The 17,770-nt window shown below is 41.6% G+C and overlaps 1 protein-coding gene across 1 annotated transcript; it reads right to left on the reverse strand.

Moving 5' to 3' along the window:
• Positions 1–2,573: 2,573 nt before the first annotated feature.
• Positions 2,574–17,770, reverse strand: LOC121583398 (complexin-4-like). The gene is made up of 3 exons (XM_041899575.2): positions 17,380–17,770; positions 15,135–15,222; positions 2,574–3,720 (listed from the first exon to the last, which is right to left on the reverse strand). Exons 1-3 carry the CDS (start codon positions 17,538–17,540, stop codon positions 3,493–3,495), a joined length of 477 nt encoding a protein of 158 aa, XP_041755509.1. The 5' UTR covers positions 17,541–17,770; the 3' UTR covers positions 2,574–3,492.

A 17,770-nucleotide genomic window follows, 5' to 3' on the forward strand; every position in this document is an offset into this window, starting at 1 on the left:
CACATATTTAGTAATGAATTATATTATTACACAATAAACAGGTGTCATGTGCACTTTTGTTTGATTCATAGGCCTGGGACCTACATATAAAATAGTTAAATAGTATTGATAGGCCTTTTGGCATATTACAAACTTTCTCAGAGAGGAAGTTTACACATCCATGATTAAATATTTAATTTAAACTCTTTAATTGACATTAAATGTCTTCATTGTCTTGATTTACCTGAACTAGGCCTACTTGTTTTGTGAAGGCCAAATAAATAAATAATGAGTAAATAAACCCATTTTCCTTTTTTTTCTTTCTTTTTTTAACAGTCTACAAAACATTCAAAAACGATTTTATAAAATGAGTTCAACTAAGCAATGAAAACACAAGTTATTATAATATGTGATTAGTAACAGCTATAATCACCTAAAGGCTGAGCTGTTCTCCATTTAAGGCCTCAGCCAGTTGTCTCGATAATTGGACCTACTTCAAGTTGGGTTGAATGTGTTGAATGAGTTGAGTGGGCCTGTAAGCCAGTTGTATCCTAATATCTGTAAGCAAACAAAGCTACTATGGCTTATGCTCCATTAAGTAACCATTGTAAATGTCATAGTTCACATCTAGTTACATCGTTACATCTTTTGGCCTATACAGAACACAACCTTATTATGTGAGAGGTTAACCATACAGACCCTAGTGGAGCCCAGTGGCCCAGTGGGCCTGCCATTGAGGTGCAAATAATTGGAAACATTTCTTAACTTCCTCAATATTGTGGAGGATATGTGTAATTAACACTAAACAAAGATTGACAGCAGGTTGGTAATCCCTGGCCCACATGCTGCTTAAGGGGATTACTTTTTTTTACTCAAAAGAGGTAAAATCCTTAAAAATATTAATTACAATATCCAGGGCTGGGAGCAACTTCATTCAACTCCATTTAGTCAATTAAGTCATGCATTTTAATTTAATTCAAAAATCATCAATGAGTCTATTGTTCCCAGTTTAGGGGATGGGTACATTGTTGTGCATTTGGCTTTGACATTGCTCTGTCAGATGAAAACAGACATGGGATAATATAAAAAATACTGTTGCAAAGCAAAAATTATTCAAAGAATCGGTGGCGGAACCCATCATCTAGCTCACAAAAATTTATTCCATTTACGTGATGATCTTTTACAATGAAGTCTGCGATGTGAGGGTTTCTTTGTGGTATTTTGTCAGAGAAAACATCAGCTATGTGATTTTTTTAATACCGCAAAATGTCACTCCCCCATTCTGTGGAATCCTGTCTAGTTTTCTAACGAACTGAGTCCAATCCAGATCATTTAAGAGAGTCTGACACAAGTAGTTAACCTGATGAGCTGGGACAACCTCCTCATCAACCTTGATCCTATTAACTGCTAATCTTTAACCAGCAAATTCCCAATCCAAGGCATTCTGAACATTGGACTCACGTGAAATTCACAACGTTGAGGGTTTCTTCACCCGGCTTAACCGACACCTAACAATAGTTTCAGTATAATCTCCAATTATACTGAACAACAATATAAACGGAACATGCAACAATTTCAAAGATGTTACTGAGTTACAGTTCATATAAGGAAATCAGTCAATTAAATTAATTTGTTAGGCCTAATCTATGAATTTCACATGACTGGGTGGGCCTGGGATGGCATAGGCCCACCCACTTGGGAGTCAGGTCCACCCACTGGGGAGCCAGGCACCAGCCAATCAGAATGAGTTTTCCCCACAAAAAGGGCTTTATTACAGACAGAAATACTCCTCAGTTTTATCAGCTGTCCAGCTGGCTGGTCTCAGACTATCCCACAGGTGACGAAGCCAGATGTGGAGGTTCTGGGCTGGCGTGGTTACATGTGGTTTGCAGTTGTGAGGCTGGTTGGTCGTACTGCCAAATTCTCTAAAACGATGTTGGATGCGGCTTATCGTAGAGAAATGAACATTATATTCTCTGGCAACAGCTCTGGTGGACATTCCTGCAGTCAGCATGCCAATCCCTCAAAACTTGAGACATCTGTGGCATTGCGTTGTGTGACAAAATTGCACATTTTAGTGTGGCCTTTTATTGTCCCCAGCACAAGGTGCACCTGTGTAATGATCATGCTGTTTAATCAGATTCTTGATATGCCACACCTGTCAGGTGGTTGGATCATCTTGGCAAAGGAGAAATGCTCACTATCAAGGATGTAAACAAATTTGTGCACAACGGTTTAGAGAAATAAACTTTCTGTGCATATGGAACATTTCGGGGATCTTTTATTTCAGATCATAAAACATGGGACCAACATGTTGCGTTTTTATTTTTGTTCAGTATAATTGAAGACCCATTTCTTTATTCAGCCTCTTATGGTGTGTTAATGTAATTCAAATATTAGCCTCTTATGGTGTGTTAGTGTAATTCACATATTTAACACCTAATCTGAGTCCCATAATATGTGCGTTTGATTGGCTGTGTTCCAGAAGGAGTTTTCATCCAACTGTGTCTATTATATCACCCATTAGGAATATAAGTATTTGTAGAAGGCTTTGGATCTGTAAACAAATATAAACGTTGGAGAAATAATGGTAAATAGTCGATTGGTTGTCTTATACAAGTCAGTCGTTTTATTAGTCAATGGCTTCTACATGAACATGTATCATTCTAACTGCACAACAAACATTTACATTTAATATACTTCATATATTTTATAATAATCCAGAATCCTCAACATTAGTACTTCAGTGTTAGTGTCAGTCAATGTTAATGTTTGAGTATGGAATGAAGACTACATATTTTATTTAAATGATGATTTGTGCAAAACTGCCAATATTTATCTCTTCCAGGCTTGGTTTATGCTTGTTGTTTTAGATAAACATTGATGGAGGGGATTTTGAAAGTTGTACAATCATGTGTGTGGATGAGGAGATGCAACAGAATATTGTCAGTTGCATTTGTGGCCAAGTTCACTATTATGTCTTTATTAATTAATGAGAATATGTATTAGTTAATTAATTATCCCAGATTAAATAAAAAGAATAACACGAGAAGGACGGAGGGGAAGCAACAATCTAAAACATAATTTATTCACACATACAACAAATGACCTATATAGCAAATTAAGGGAACACATCCAAACAGACCATTCACACAAGGTTTTTTAGGAAGGGAGTTTCCAACAAGACCCCCTGTCATTGGACATACATCTCCAGGGCGCTTTCACAGCTTGGGGGGTAGCGAGAACGAGAGAAGGACCTGGGTTCAAATTGTATTTGTTTTCATTCAGCTGTGCTTGATTGGCTCAATCAAAACACTCAAAGGAGACTTTGAAAGATCTCAAATACTAATTTTAAACCCAGGTCTGCTGCACAGTGAAGACTTGAAACTCTTGGACCTTTAGGAGCGAATTCTAACTTCCACTTAAACCAAGTCTAAATTACAAAACAATTACTTAAGTGGAAGTTAGGTTTCACCCCTGATCAGTGAACTGAAATATTCAATTTTATTTTATTTACATGACAGAGCATTTCTCCTCTGCCTTGGCTTTCATCTCCGTCACGGTGGCCGAGGCCTTCTCCTTCAGCTGGTCCATGTCCATGTTCTGGAGGTTCTGAATGCCACCCAAGATGGAGTCCTTGTCTTCCTCCTCCGTGGCATCCTCGTCCACCATCTTAAGCAGCTCCTCGGGTACGTCCACATCGTCTCCGGCCATGGCGAGCATGTTATCATCCTGCTCGCTCTAGAAAGAGTAGCGAACAATACAGGTATTAGATTATTTTATAGCTTATAATATTATTATGAGTCAGGACATTAGCTAGTAAGACACAGATCATGTTCTCGTCCTGCTTGTGTAACGGGCGTCACGCTGCTTGCTTAGCAAGTACCGCTTTCTCCTGATTCGGGTCTCACCGAGGCTTAAACACAGGACCTCTGCCTTATTAGCATACGTGACCGCCCGCCCGAAGTGACTCGCGCCACGCGAAAAGCTAGCTATTCAGTGGCACAAGTGGGGACACTTCAGGCTGAGAAGTGAGTTTCACAGATGTACTACACACGCTCTGTAGAGGAAGATACCAATATAAAGATTCAAATAGCTGCTTGCTAGATGTTAGATTAGCTAGTGAGACATCCTACTAGCTACATTCCTCTGTATAGACCAGGGCCCGATTTCCCAAAAGCATCTTAAGGCTATGTTCATTGTTAGAACCTTCGTAGGAGTATCGTTAAATCTCTGAGCTGTTTCCCAAAACCATCGTTATTAATGTTGCACTTGAAAATGCTTGTAATCTAATGCCTGCCTCAGACCACTCGTAAAACAGCTAAGTGCTTCATTAGATGCTTTTTTGCCCTCCCCGCATCACTTTATACACAGAAGATCTCCGCTAAACATAGAATCAGTATTTACCTGTCTCTTCATGACCACCGATAACTTCACAACGAAGTTGACTACAACTACAAAGTTGCTAATGTCTTTGTAATTGTTACAAACAAGCGAAATATAAAATGAAAACCAAGATGACTGCAGTAAAAGATAAAAAGCCTACCTACAGTATAAACTATAGGCCTACAGTGCATTTGGAAAGTATTCAGACCCCTTGACTTTTTCCACATTTTGTTACGTTACAGCCTTATTCTGAAATGGATTATATCTGGGGGTTTTCTTCATCAATCTACACACAATACCCCATAATGACAAAGCAAAAACAGGTTTTTATAAATTTTTGCAAATGTATACAAAATTAGGAACTGAATATCACATTTACATAAGTATTCAGACCCTTTACTCAGTACTTTGTTGAAGCACCTTTGGCAGCGATTACAGCCTCGAGTCTTCTTTGGTATGACGCTATTTGCTTGGCACACCTGTATTTGGGGAGTTTCTCCCATTCTTCTCTACAGATCCTCTCAAGCTCTGTCAGGTTGGATGGGGAGCTTTGCTGCACAGCAATTTTCAGGTCTCTCCAGAGATGTTAGATTGGGTTCAAGTCCGGGCTCCAGCTGGGCCACTCAAAGACATTCAGAGACTTGTCCCAAAGCCACTCCTGCATTGTCTTGGCTGTGTGCTTAGGGTCATTGTCCTGTTGGAAGGTGAACCTTCATCCCAGACTGTGGTCCTAGGTGCTCTGGAGCAGGTTTTCATCAAGGATCTCTTTGTACTTTGCTCCGTTCATCTTTCCCTCAATCCTGACTAGTCTCCCAGTGCCTGCCTCTGCAAAACATCCCCACAGCATGATGCTACCACCACCATGTTTCACCATAGGGATGGTACCAGGTTTCCTCCAGATTTGACGCTTCGCATTCAGAACAAAGAGTTCAATCTTGGTTACATCAGACCAGAGAATCTTGTTTCTTTTGGCAAACTCCAAGCGGGCTGTCATGTGCCTTTTACTGAGGAGTGGCTTCCGTCTTGCCACTCTACCATAAAGGCCTGATTGGTGGAGTGCTGCAGAGATGGTTGTCCTTCTGGAAGGTTCTCCCATCTCCACAGAGGAACTCTGGAGCTCTGTCAGAGTGACCATCGGGTTCTTGGTCACCTCCCTGACCAAGGCCCTTCTCCCCCGATTGCTCAGTTTGGCTGGGCGGCCAGCTCTAGGAAGAGTCTTGGTGGTTCCAAACTTCTTCCATTTAAGAATGATGGAGGCCACTGTGTTCTTGGGGACCTTCAATGTTGCAGAAATGTTTTGGTACCCTTCCCCAGATCTGTTTCTCAACAAAAGCCTGTCTCTGAGTTCTACGGACAATTCCTTCCATGGTTTTTGCTCTGACATGCACTGTCAACTGTGGGAACTTATATAGACAGGTGTGCCTTTCCAAATCATGTTCAATCATTTGCATTTACCACAGGTGGACTCCAATCAAGTTGTAGAGACATCTCAAGGAATCAATGGAAACAGGATGCACCTGAGCTCAATTTCGAGTCTCATAGCAAAGGGTCTGAATGCTTATGTAAATAAGGTATTTCTGTTTTTTATTTGTAATACATTTTCTAAATTTTCTAAAAACCTGTTTTCACTTTGTCATTATAGAATAAGGCTGTAACGTAACAAAATGTGGAAAAAGTCAAGGGGTCTGAATACTTTCCGAATGCACTGTATACACTGAGTGTACAAAACATTATGAAATCATGCTCTTTCCATGATTGATGTCACTTGTTAAATCCAGTTCAATCAGTAGATGAAGGGGAAGAGACAGGTTAAAGAATGATTTTTAAGCCTTGAGACAATTGAGACATGGATTGTGTATGTGTGCCATTCAGAGGGTGAATGGGCAAGACAAAATATTTTAGTGCCTTTGAACAGGGTATGGTAGTAGGTCCCAGGCGCACCGGTTTGTGTCAAGAACTGCAACGCTGCTGGGTTTTTCACGCTCAACAGTTTCCTATTTGTATCAAGAATGGTCCACCACCCAATGGACATCCAGCCAACTTGACACAACTGTGGGAAGCATTGGAGTCAACATGGGCCAGCATCCCTGTGGAACACTTTCGAGACCTTGTAGAGTCCATGCCCGACAAATTGAGGCTGTTCTGAGGGCAAGGGGGGGAGGGGGGAGGGGGGGGAGTGCAACTCAATATTAGGAAGTGTTCCTAATGTTTGGTAAATCCCAAAGTGAAACTATGAGATCAAGTTTGATATTTAAATGATATTGAAATCAATTTCATGTTTATTAAAGTGAGTTTTGTTTAGATATTTGGCTACTGTAAAATTTCCTGCCTCTATATATTTAATGATGTGTAGCCTAACATGTACAATGATGTGCCCAATCTTGATTTATAGGGTAAGCATTAGAATAAGCTGCCTCAATATTTACAGCCATAGGTGATAATATCTCTCTAGCTGCTGATCCGTCATCAGTATTGTGGAATAATTATAATGGTAAGGTAAGATTTGAATGGAGAAAGCTGACCAGAGAGCAGCGGTGCCTTTCTTTCGATCCTATCATTATTGACACATGCCTCAATGACGCACTTGGAAAATGTTCTCTCTGTGTGGTGTTTTAGGAACGCATGTTACTGTTATCTTTGGCCAGTGTAGGAAAGATACATTGTTAAAACACTCTTTAGCCTAAGTTCCATCGTTATCGGGAAACCGGATCCAGGGCTCTCCAAAACTGTTCCTGGAGAGCTACACTCCTTTAGGTTTTCGCTCCAATCCCAGTTGTATCTAACCTGATTAATCTTATGAACCAGATAGTTATTTGAATCATGTGAGTTAGATTCGGGTTGGAGTGAAAACCTACAGGACGGTAGCTCTCCAGGAACAGGGTTGGAGAGCCCTGGTATAGACCAATACAGACATGAAAATAATGTTCTCGTCTGACTCGCGCTGTTGGAGAAACAATAGACATGTTACATTAGCTAGTCAGACATCGTTAGATAGTGAGACTCCTGCTCCCTCTAAAAGACCAATGCAAACATTAGATAAGCAAGTGAGACAGACAGACATACAGCCAGTCTGAACCTACTACTTTCCTGTTTTATGTTCGCTCTGGAGAGAGAGAGAGACCAAAACAGATGTAAACTTCCTAATACACTCCTGCCTATTTAGAGGCCAACACAGGCATCAGATTAGCTAGTGAGAAACAGACATCCTACTACAACTAACAGTGCCTTCAGAAAGTATTTACACCCCTTGACTTTTTCAACATTTTGTTGTGTTACAGCCTGAATTTAAAATGAATTAAATTGAGATGTTTGTCACTGGCTTACACACAATACCCCATATTGTCAAAGTGGAATTATGTTTATTTATTTATTTTACAAATTAATTAACAATGAAAAGCTGAAATGTCTTCAGTCAATAAGTAATCAACCCCTTTGTTATGACAAGCCTAAATAAGCTAAACAAGTCGCATAATAAGTTACATGGAATCACTCTGTGTGCAATAATAGTGTTTAACATATTTTTTTTAATGACTACCTAATCTCTGTATGTGTTATACAATTATCTGTAAGATCCCTCAGTCGAGCAGTGAATTTCAAACACAGATTAAACCACAAAGACCAGGGAGGTTTACCAATACCTCACAAAGAAGGGCACCTATTGGTAGATGGGTAAAAAAAATGGTGAAGTTATTAATTACAGTGGGGGAAAAAAGTATTTAGTCAGTGTCACGATCGTCGTATCGAGTAGACCAAGGCGCAGCGTGTTGAGCGAACATACTTTATTTAATTAAAGTGCACACACGAATAACAAAACAACAAACAATACCGTGACGTCCTAAGTCTAAACACAACCAACTGGAACAAGATCCCACAAACACTAAGGGAAAACCGACAGTTTAAATATGGCTCCCAATCAGAGACAACCAGCCACAGCTGACACTCGTTGCCTCTGATTGGGAGTCGCTCAGGCCAACATAGAAATAAACAAACTAGAACTCCCAACATAGAACTTCAACACATAGAATGAACACACACTGGCTCAACATATAGAGTCCCAGAGCCAGGGTGTGACAGTCAGCCACCAATTGTGCAAGTTCTCCCACTTAAAAAGATGAGAGAGGCCTGTAATTTTCATCATAGGTACACGTCAACTATGACAGACAAATTGAGAAAAAAAATCCAGAAAATCACATTGTAGGATCTTTAATGAATTTATTTGCAAATTATGGTAGAAAATAAGTATTTGGCCACCTACAAACAAGCAAGATTTCTGGCTCTCACAGACCTGTAACTTCTTCTTTAAGAGGCTCCTCTGTCCTCCACTCGTTACCTGTATTAATGGCACCTGTTTGAACATGTTATCAGTATAAAAGACACCTGTCCACAACCTCAAACAGTCACACTCCAAACTCCACTATGGCCAAGACCAAAGAGCTGTCAAAGGACACCAGAAACAAAATTGTAGACCTGCACCAGGCTGGGAAGACTGAATCTGCAATAGGTAAGCAGCTTGGTTTGAAGAAATCAACTGTGGGAGCAATTATTAGAAAATGGAAGACATACAAGACCACTGATAATCTCCCTCGATCTGGGGCTCCACGCAAGATCTCACCCCGTGGGGTCAAAATGATCACAAGAACGGTGAGCAAAAATCCCAGAACCACACGGGGGGACCTAGTGAATGACCTGCAGAGAGCTGGGACCAAAGTAACAAAGCCTACCATCAGTAACACACTACGCCGCCAGGGACTCAAATCCTGCAGTGACAGATGTGTCCCCCTGCTTAAGCCAGTACATGTCCAGGCCCGTCTGAAGTTTGCTAGAGTGCATTTGGATGATCCAGAAGAGGATTGGGAGAAGGTCAGATGAAACCAAAATATAACTTTTTGGTAAAAACTCAACTCGTCGTGTTTGGAGGACAAAGAATGCTGAGTTGCATCCAAAGAACACCATACCTACTGTGAAGCATGGGGGTGGAAACATCATGCTTTGGGGCTGTTTTTCTGCAAAGGGACCAGGACGACTGATCCGTGTAAAGGAAAGAATGAATGGGGCCATGTATCATGAGATTTTGAGTGAAAACCTCCTTCCATCAGCAAGGGCATTGAAAATGAAACGTGGCTGGGTCTTTCAGCATGACAATGATCCCAAACACACCGCCCGGGCAACGAAGGAGTGGCTTAAGAAGCATTTCAAGGTCCTGGAGTGGCCTAGCCAGTCTCCAGATCTCAACCCCATAGAAAATCTTTGGAGGGTGTTGAAAGTCCGTGTTGCCCAGCGACAGCCCCAAAACATCACTGCTCTAGAGGAGATCTGCATGGAGGAATGGGCCAAAAAACCAGCAACAGTGTGTGAAAACCTTGTGAAGACTTACAGAAAACGTTTGACCTGTGTCATTGCCAACAAAGGGTATATAACAAAGTATTGAGAAACTTTTGTTATTGACCAAATACTTATTTTCCACCATAATTTGCAAATAAATTCATTAAAAATCCTACAATGTGATTTTCTGGATTTTTTTTGGTCATTTTGTCTGTCATAGTTGACGTGTACCTATGATGAAAATTACAGGCCTCTCTCATCTTTTTACGTGGGAGAACTTGCACAATTGGTGGCTGACTAAATACTTTTTTTCCCCACTGTACACTGTGGATGGTGTATCAATACACCCAGTCACTACAATGACACAGAAGTCCTTCCTAACTCAGTTGCCGGAGAGGAAGGAAACCGCTCAGGGATTTCACCATGAGGCCAATGGTGACTAAAACAGGTACAGAGTTTAATGGCTGTGATAGGAAAAAACTGAGGATGGATCAACAACATTGTAGTTACTCCACAATACTAACCTAATTGACAGAGTGAAAAGAAGGAAGCTTGTACAGAATACAAATATTCCAAAACATGCATCCTGTTTACAACCATACACTAAAGTAATACTGCAAAAAATGTGGCAAAGCAAATAACGTTTTGTCCTAAATACTAAGTTTGGGGCAAATCCAATCCAACACATTACTGAGTACCACTCTCCATATTTTCAAGCATAGTGGTTGCTTCATCATGTTATGGGTATTACATTTTACATTTTAGTCATTTAGCAGACACTCTTATCCAGAGCGACTTACAGTCAGTGAGTGCATACATTTTCATACTGGCCCCCCGTGGGAAATGAACCCACAACCCTGGCGATGCAAGCGCCATGCTCTATCAACTGAGCTACAGGGGACTACTGCCCAATTGGGTATGCTGCCCAATTTTGAATTCATGCTGTAACACAAAATGTGGAATAAGTCAAGGGGTATGACTACTTTCTGAAGGCACTGTATACTCTTGTCTCCTGCTCAGCCTGTAGAGAAAAGGCATTAACAACACAGCATCAGCTAGGAAGACAGAGAGACATCCTCTACTGCTACACTATTGTCTCTGTAGCAACCAACATCTCGTCCTGCATGCTTTGTAGAGACCAGACCAACACAATCAATAAATCAACCAATCAATAAATCAGTCAATGAATCTAATCAATCTAATCAACCAAATCAATCAAATCAATCAAAAACAAATTGAAAAGCCTTTTTTATGTCAGCAGTTGTCACAAAGTTATTTGAAGTACACCTGTCTCCTGCTCATTCTGTAGAGACTGACACAGATGTTAAATTAGCTAGTAACACAGACATTCTACATCCTACTACAAATACTAAGGAAGTCTCTAGGTTTTGCTCAACCTGAGGTAGAGTATCTTATGATAAGCTGTAGACCACACTATTTACCAAGAGAGTTTTCATCTATATTTTTCATAGCTGTCTATTTACCACCACAAACCAGTGCTGGCATTAAGATTGCACTGAATGAGCTGTATAAGGCCATAAGTCAACAGGAAAACGCTCATCCAGAGGCAGCGCTCCTAGTGGCCGGGGACTTTAATGCAGGGAAACTTAAATCCGTTCTACCTAATTTCGACCAGCATGTTAAATGTGCAACCAGAGGAAAATAAAACTCTAGACCACCTTTACTCCACACACAGAGACGCATACAAAGCTCTCCCTCGCCCTCCATTTGGCAAATCTGACCATAACTCTATCCTCCTGATTCCTGCTTATAAGCAAACACTAAAGCAGGAAGCACCAGTGACTCGGTTAATAAAAAAGTGGTCAGATGACGCAGATGGTAAGCTACAGGACTGTTTTGCTAGCACAGACTGGAACATGTTCCAGGATTCTTCAGATTCTTCAGTCACTGGCTTCATCAATAAGTGCATCGATGATGTCGTCCCCACAGTGACCGTACGTACATACCCCAACCAGAAGCCATGGATTACAGGAAACATCCGCACAGAGCTAAAGGGTAGAGCTGCCGCTTTCAAGGAGTGGGACTCTAACCCGGACGCTTATAAGAAATCCCGCTATGCCCTCCGACGAACCATCAAACAGGCAAAGAGTCAATACAGGACTAAGATTGAATCGTACTGCACCGGCTCTGACGCTCGTCGGATGTGGCAGGGCTTGAAAACTATTACAGACTACAAAGGGAAGCACAGCCGCGAGCTGCCCAGTGACACAAGACTTCCAGACGAGCTAAACCACTTCTATGCTCGCTTCGAGGCAAGCAACACTGAAGCATGCATGAGAGCACCAGCTGTTCTGGATGACTATGTGATCACGCTCTCCGTAGCCGATGTGAGTAAGACTTTTAAGCAGGTCAACATTCACAAGGCCGCAGGGCCAGACGGATTACCAGGACGTGTACTCCAAACATGTGCTGACCAACTGGCAAGTGTCTTCACTGACATTTTCAACATGTCCCTGACTGAGTCTGTAATACCAACATGATTCAAGCAGACCACCATAGTCCCCGTGCCCAAGGACACTAAGATAACCTGCCTAAATGACTACCGAACCGTAGCACTGAAGTCTGTAGCCATGAAGTGCTTTGAAAGGCTGGTCATGGCTCATCAACACCATTATCCCAGAAACCCTAGACCCACTCCAATTTGCATACCGCCCCAACAGATCCACAGATGATGCAATCTCTATTGCACTCCACACTGCCCTTTCCCACCTGGACAAGAGGAACACCTACGTGAGAATGCTATTCATTGACTACAGCTCAGCATTCAACAACATAGTGCCCTCAAAGCTCATCACTAAGCTAAGGATCCTGGGACTAAACACCTCCCTCTGCAACTGGATCCTGGACTTCCTGACAGGCCGCCCCCAGGTGGTAAGGGTAGGTAACAACACATCTGCCACACTGATCCTCAACACAGGGGCGCCTCAGGGGTGCGTGCTCAGTCCCCTCCTGTACTCCCTGTTCACCCATGACTGCATGGCCAGGCACGACTCCAACACCATCATTAAGTTTGCCGACGACACAACAGTGGTAGGCCTGATCACCGACAACGATGAGACAGCCTATAGGGAGGAGGTCAGAGACCTGGCCGTGTGGTGCTAGGATAACTACCTCTCCCTCAACGTGACCAAGACAAAGGAGATGATTGTGGACTACAGGAAAAATAAGAGGACTGAGCACACCCCCATTCTCATCGACGGGGCTGTAGTGGAACAGGTTGAGAGCTTCAAGTTCCTTGGTGTCCACATCACCAACGAACTATCATGGTCCAAACACACCAAGACAGTCATGAAGAGGGCACGACAAAGCCTATTCCCCCTCAGGAGACTGAAAAGATTTGGCATGGGTCCTCAGATCCTCAAAAAATTATACAGCTGCACCATCGAGAGCATCCTGACTGGTTACATCACCGCCTGGTATGGAAACTGCTTGGCCTCCGACCGCAAGGCACTACAGAGGGTAGTGCGTACGGCCCAGTACATCACTGGGGCCAAGCTTCCTGCCATCCAGGACCTCTATACCAGGCGGTGTCAGAGGAAGGCCCTCAAAATTGTCAAAGACTAGTCATAGACTGTTCTCTCTGCTACCGCACGGCAAGTGGTACCGGAGTGCCAAGTCTAGGTCCAAAAGACTTCTCAACAGCTTCTACCCCCAAGCCATAAGACTCCTGAACAGCTAATCATGGCTACCCAGACTATTTGCACTGCCCCCCACCCCATCTTTTTACGCTGCTGCTACTCTGTTAATTATTTATGCATAGTCACTTTAACTCTACCCACATGTACATATTACTTCAACTACCTCAACTAGCCGATGCCCCCGCACATTGACTCTGCACCGGTACCCCCCTGTATATATAGCCTCCCTACTGTTATTTTATTTTACTTCTGCTCTTTTTTTCTCAACAATTTTTTGTTGTTGTTTTATTTGACTTTTTTTATAAAAAAATAAATGTACTGTTGGTTAAGGGCTGTAAGTAAGCATTTCATTGTAATGTCTGCACCTGTTGTATTCGGCGCATGTGGCCAATAAAATTTGATTTGATTTGATTTGAAGTACACACCTGTTTCCTGCAAGGCAGGGGATGTGTGTCATTTTAACACCTCACTGGTGCACACGTCATATGGTCACCGCCTTAAGGATTCTTAGTTTGAATACACTTAATGCAATGAAGAAGAAGAAGAAGAAGAAGAAGAAGAAGAAGAAGAAGAAGAAGAAGAAGAAGAAGAAGAAGAAGAAGAAGAAGAAGAAGAAGAAGAAGAAGAAGAAGAAGAAGAGATGATTTATCTTTGGAGAGTGAAACTCCAGCAACATCAAACCTTCATTCTAGAACCTACATTCTAGACTCCAGGAAGGATTATCTGAAACCTGCGTTAGCCTTCCCGTTGGAAAGCATGATGCCTGCCTGGTGTGACGATTATAAATATATCCGCCACAGTCTTACACAACAGACTAATATCATTAGTTTGGCATGCCAGATTTGTATAGTCATTTGCATGTCATTAAATACTCTTTTTTTGTCAAGAAAGGAAATGTACAATCACATAATTTCGCCATTCATTGTCTTAATCAGTTGTACCTATTGGCTTGTACAATACCTTCAATAGAATTTAATAGAATTTAATATTCTCTTTAGACAGACAGGATGCCTCCCTCAGTGTTCCTATGATCTTACATGTCTGTAGAAGTTCTGGTGTCAGTTGGGACAGAGAGGACGAGTTGGAAATCGGATGTGCATCCCCGGTTACGTCACTGCCGTATCCGTTTGATGCCCTAACTAAACATTAACCAAATTGCCGCCCGCATTTTAAGCCCTGCCTACCCAAATGTGTGATTTGTTAGGAGAGTTGTCTGTCTGAAGAGAACCCTCCCCTGATTTTTTGTTGCTGTTGTTAATTTTAATGGTGCACTATGCAGAAATCGCTCTGCCATATCCTGTTTACTAAAATTCGAATAGTTCGCCTAATTTCAGTTTATGTGACAAAACAAGCGAGTATAGTGCAGAGAATCATTGTACCATCTAAACTGCTGTGAAATATATTTTCCATAACCAAAAATATTGTATTTTCATTTGAAGCTGGTGTACTGTACAAAACCGAAAGTAAAAGATGCAAAAACTAAACTTAAGAGCGTGAAGCATAGAAATAACACACATAGAACAGTTTTACAGCTTCCTAGACTTGCTTTCAATGAGAATGACAGATCTATAACTCCCATATCTATGTGATTTCGGTCAGGTCACCCAAAAAGTTACATATTGCAGCTTTATGTCAAAGAGAATCCGACATCCTCCCCAGACCTTGTGCCATTTCATAGCTTATGTTGCTCCAAGGTCTTGGATTTGCGAGACTAACCCCAACCCTACTTTACAGTGACCAGGGAGGTAACTACATAAGGTTGTATGGCGGCCGGGAATAGGTTCTCACCTTTGGGAGCCTGTACTTGTCTCTTAGGCACACCCGCAGAGTTGCCCTCTCAGCCTTCTTGTGTAAGAAGTCTGCGTCTCTCTCCATCCTGAAAAACAGAGAAAATGAATGATGGATTAATTGATTAATTTATTGATTAATTAATTGATATCTAGCGTGATCAGGTCATGGATAACTGTATGTATGTACAGTATGCATGTATATACTGTATGTTTGTTTACTGTGTATTCAAAGACAATAATGTTCTGGGTATTATCTTGTTTTAACCAAAGGTACATTATATTAGCGTGATCCACCAGCACTCGATCAGGATGGTCGAACGAGGCTAACATTATATAGCTACCATGCAAATACATTGTGAATCCCATACTGTAGAACAAAACCTAAAGTTTAGAGGATGCAGGGCTTTCCTGACCTTTTGTGCCATGGGTTAACCATGAGACGGGTTTAGGTAAGAAGCTAACGAGGTTCAGACTACATAATCTCACTGTTCAATCATATGTTGCTTCCATCATTTGAAATTAGAACATGGACGATGGCTGGCTGGCTGATATCATAGATTTTTGTATGATTACTGTGTTATAGGCAAATGGCTAACGTTAGTTAGCATTAGCTATTGAGAGACCTTATTGTGACAATGAGAAATTGCTTCATCATCAACAGTGCTGCTTGCTTTCTTCCTGGGTTGTTTTTAAGCCGCACACTATGGCTCCGATACAATAATTTATTAAAACAACATTTCCACTGCTTTCCTCTTGTGTCATTATTATGGCTTTACACAACTCAGACCATATCAATATGTATTGAACAATGAGATACAATGCATGGTCAAGTCATTAGTTTATTGGCATTAGGCTAAGGATCATGAGAATCCCTTTCTTGGCCATTTTGTGCCAACCTCATTGGTCGCTGTGGAAAGGGAACTGTTTACCCTAGCCAATTGAAGAGGAGGATTATTAGTTGACCAGGTTGAGGGCTAGGGCCAGACTGCGGATTAGGACAAGATACCCAACACAGCCACAACATAACACTAACTCCTGCACTGCTCTGCTCTGTTTTGAGAGACAAAGGCCAAGACACCCAACCTAGTCACACAGCCACAGTTTAACCTTAACCCCTGCTCTGCTCTGCCCTGCTCTCACAGACATAGGCTATGTCCCAAATCTCTACCCATCTCCAGAAGAGTGCACTTCTTCACTGCCCCTTATGCATTTAAAAGCATTCAGAGCATGCCCTACTGGGCAGCAGCCACATCATATTACATAAACAAAACAAAATCGCCACCAGACAGTGAAACCAAAATCAAGAGCAGAGACTATTGTCTTTTGAGCAAAACAGTAGAGAACTCTTCCTCCTGTTTGATGTGCCTTTGAGCAAGGCACTCAACCCTAATTGCTCCTGTAAATCGCTCTGGATAAGAGCGTCTGCTAAATGACTAAAATGTAAATGTGAATGACAATCATTCCTGTCTGAAACTGTGTTTATGGAGGAATAAACTTGACAGAGTGCTGAAATTATTTTAGGTAGACAGAGTTTTAATAAGATGACATTAGATCTATGATTTTTCACTTCACCATCAAAGCTCCTCCTACACCGTCGCAGTTAAATCATCATGGGTCAAATTTGGCAGCCATTTTGAAAATTCCTCCTGGGAACTTAGTAGGATAGTAGACTATTTTGCAGATTTGTTTTACTTTATTTTAGTGTTGATCCATTTGAGTGTTAGTCAGATTCAATGTTGGTTAGACAGTTGGGCGTCAACAACATTGTTGACAACACAGCAGAGGATCAATGATCAGAGATTAATTGTGTAATGGTGGTCGTTGTTGATAGGGACTGGGGTGACTTTTGGAACACAAGAAACAAGCATGCATTTTTACAGAAAGAATATGCTCAAAACTCTAGTTTGAGTTTGGGTCTCTATTCTAACCTTGAGTGACTAAAAACCATCAAGAAAATAAATCAAATGAACTTAAATAATAATAAACTGCAACAATGGGAATAAATGTAGATACATTCAATCTTAACTAATTTAGAAAAGTAGAAAAACTCAACAAAACAATGAAATATATATTTAAAAAATAGGAAGGTGCAGAATTCCTGCATGGTGCTAGTCAAGGTCCGATGGAATAGTTGTGATGGTGTTTACATTCTGTAGGGTTAGCCAGCCATGTCTGCTGCTTTCCATGATCCAACAACAACAGCAAAACAAAATGGAGTTTCGGCAACAGGGCAGTTTACTTACTTCTCCTCCACCAACTGTTTTTGGTACTCCTCATACTCTTCACGTGTCATCCCTGCTGCTTTGGCTGGGTCGGCAGGTGCCGCCTCCGCCTCGTCCTCTCCTCCACCCATAGGATTCAAACCAGCCAGCGGGTTAGGCATCATCGTCTTGATTAGGAACATATTGCTGCCCTATAGGGGTCTGCTAGACTTGGAGATATAGATATTATATTATTGTAAATAAGACTAGTTGCTTCCCTATGGTTGCTACTGTTGGGTTGGGATTCTTAGCAGTTGGTTAAGTCCAATAGGATCCTGTGTGTCTAGCTAACCTGTCCTGCTGCTTGGATGTGTAGTGAAGGACGCAATGACGGCTAGGGAACAGACGACAACATTTTTTTCTTTTTCGCCCG

The sequence above is a fragment of the Coregonus clupeaformis genome, chromosome 15 (assembly GCF_020615455.1).
Source record: "Coregonus clupeaformis isolate EN_2021a chromosome 15, ASM2061545v1, whole genome shotgun sequence".
NCBI lineage: Eukaryota > Metazoa > Chordata > Actinopteri > Salmoniformes > Salmonidae > Coregonus > Coregonus clupeaformis.

Coding starts and splice junctions, on each gene's coding strand:
- LOC121583398 (XM_041899575.2), bottom strand. CDS start 17,540: ATGTTCCTAATCAAGACGATGATGCCTAACCCGCTGGCTGGTTTGAAT. Junction 15,223..17,379: donor AAACAGTTGGTGGAGGAGAA/GTAAGTAAACTG, acceptor TCTGTTTTTCAG/GATGGAGAGAGACGCAGACT. Junction 3,721..15,134: donor ACAAGTACAGGCTCCCAAAG/GTGAGAACCTAT, acceptor TACTCTTTCTAG/AGCGAGCAGGATGATAACAT.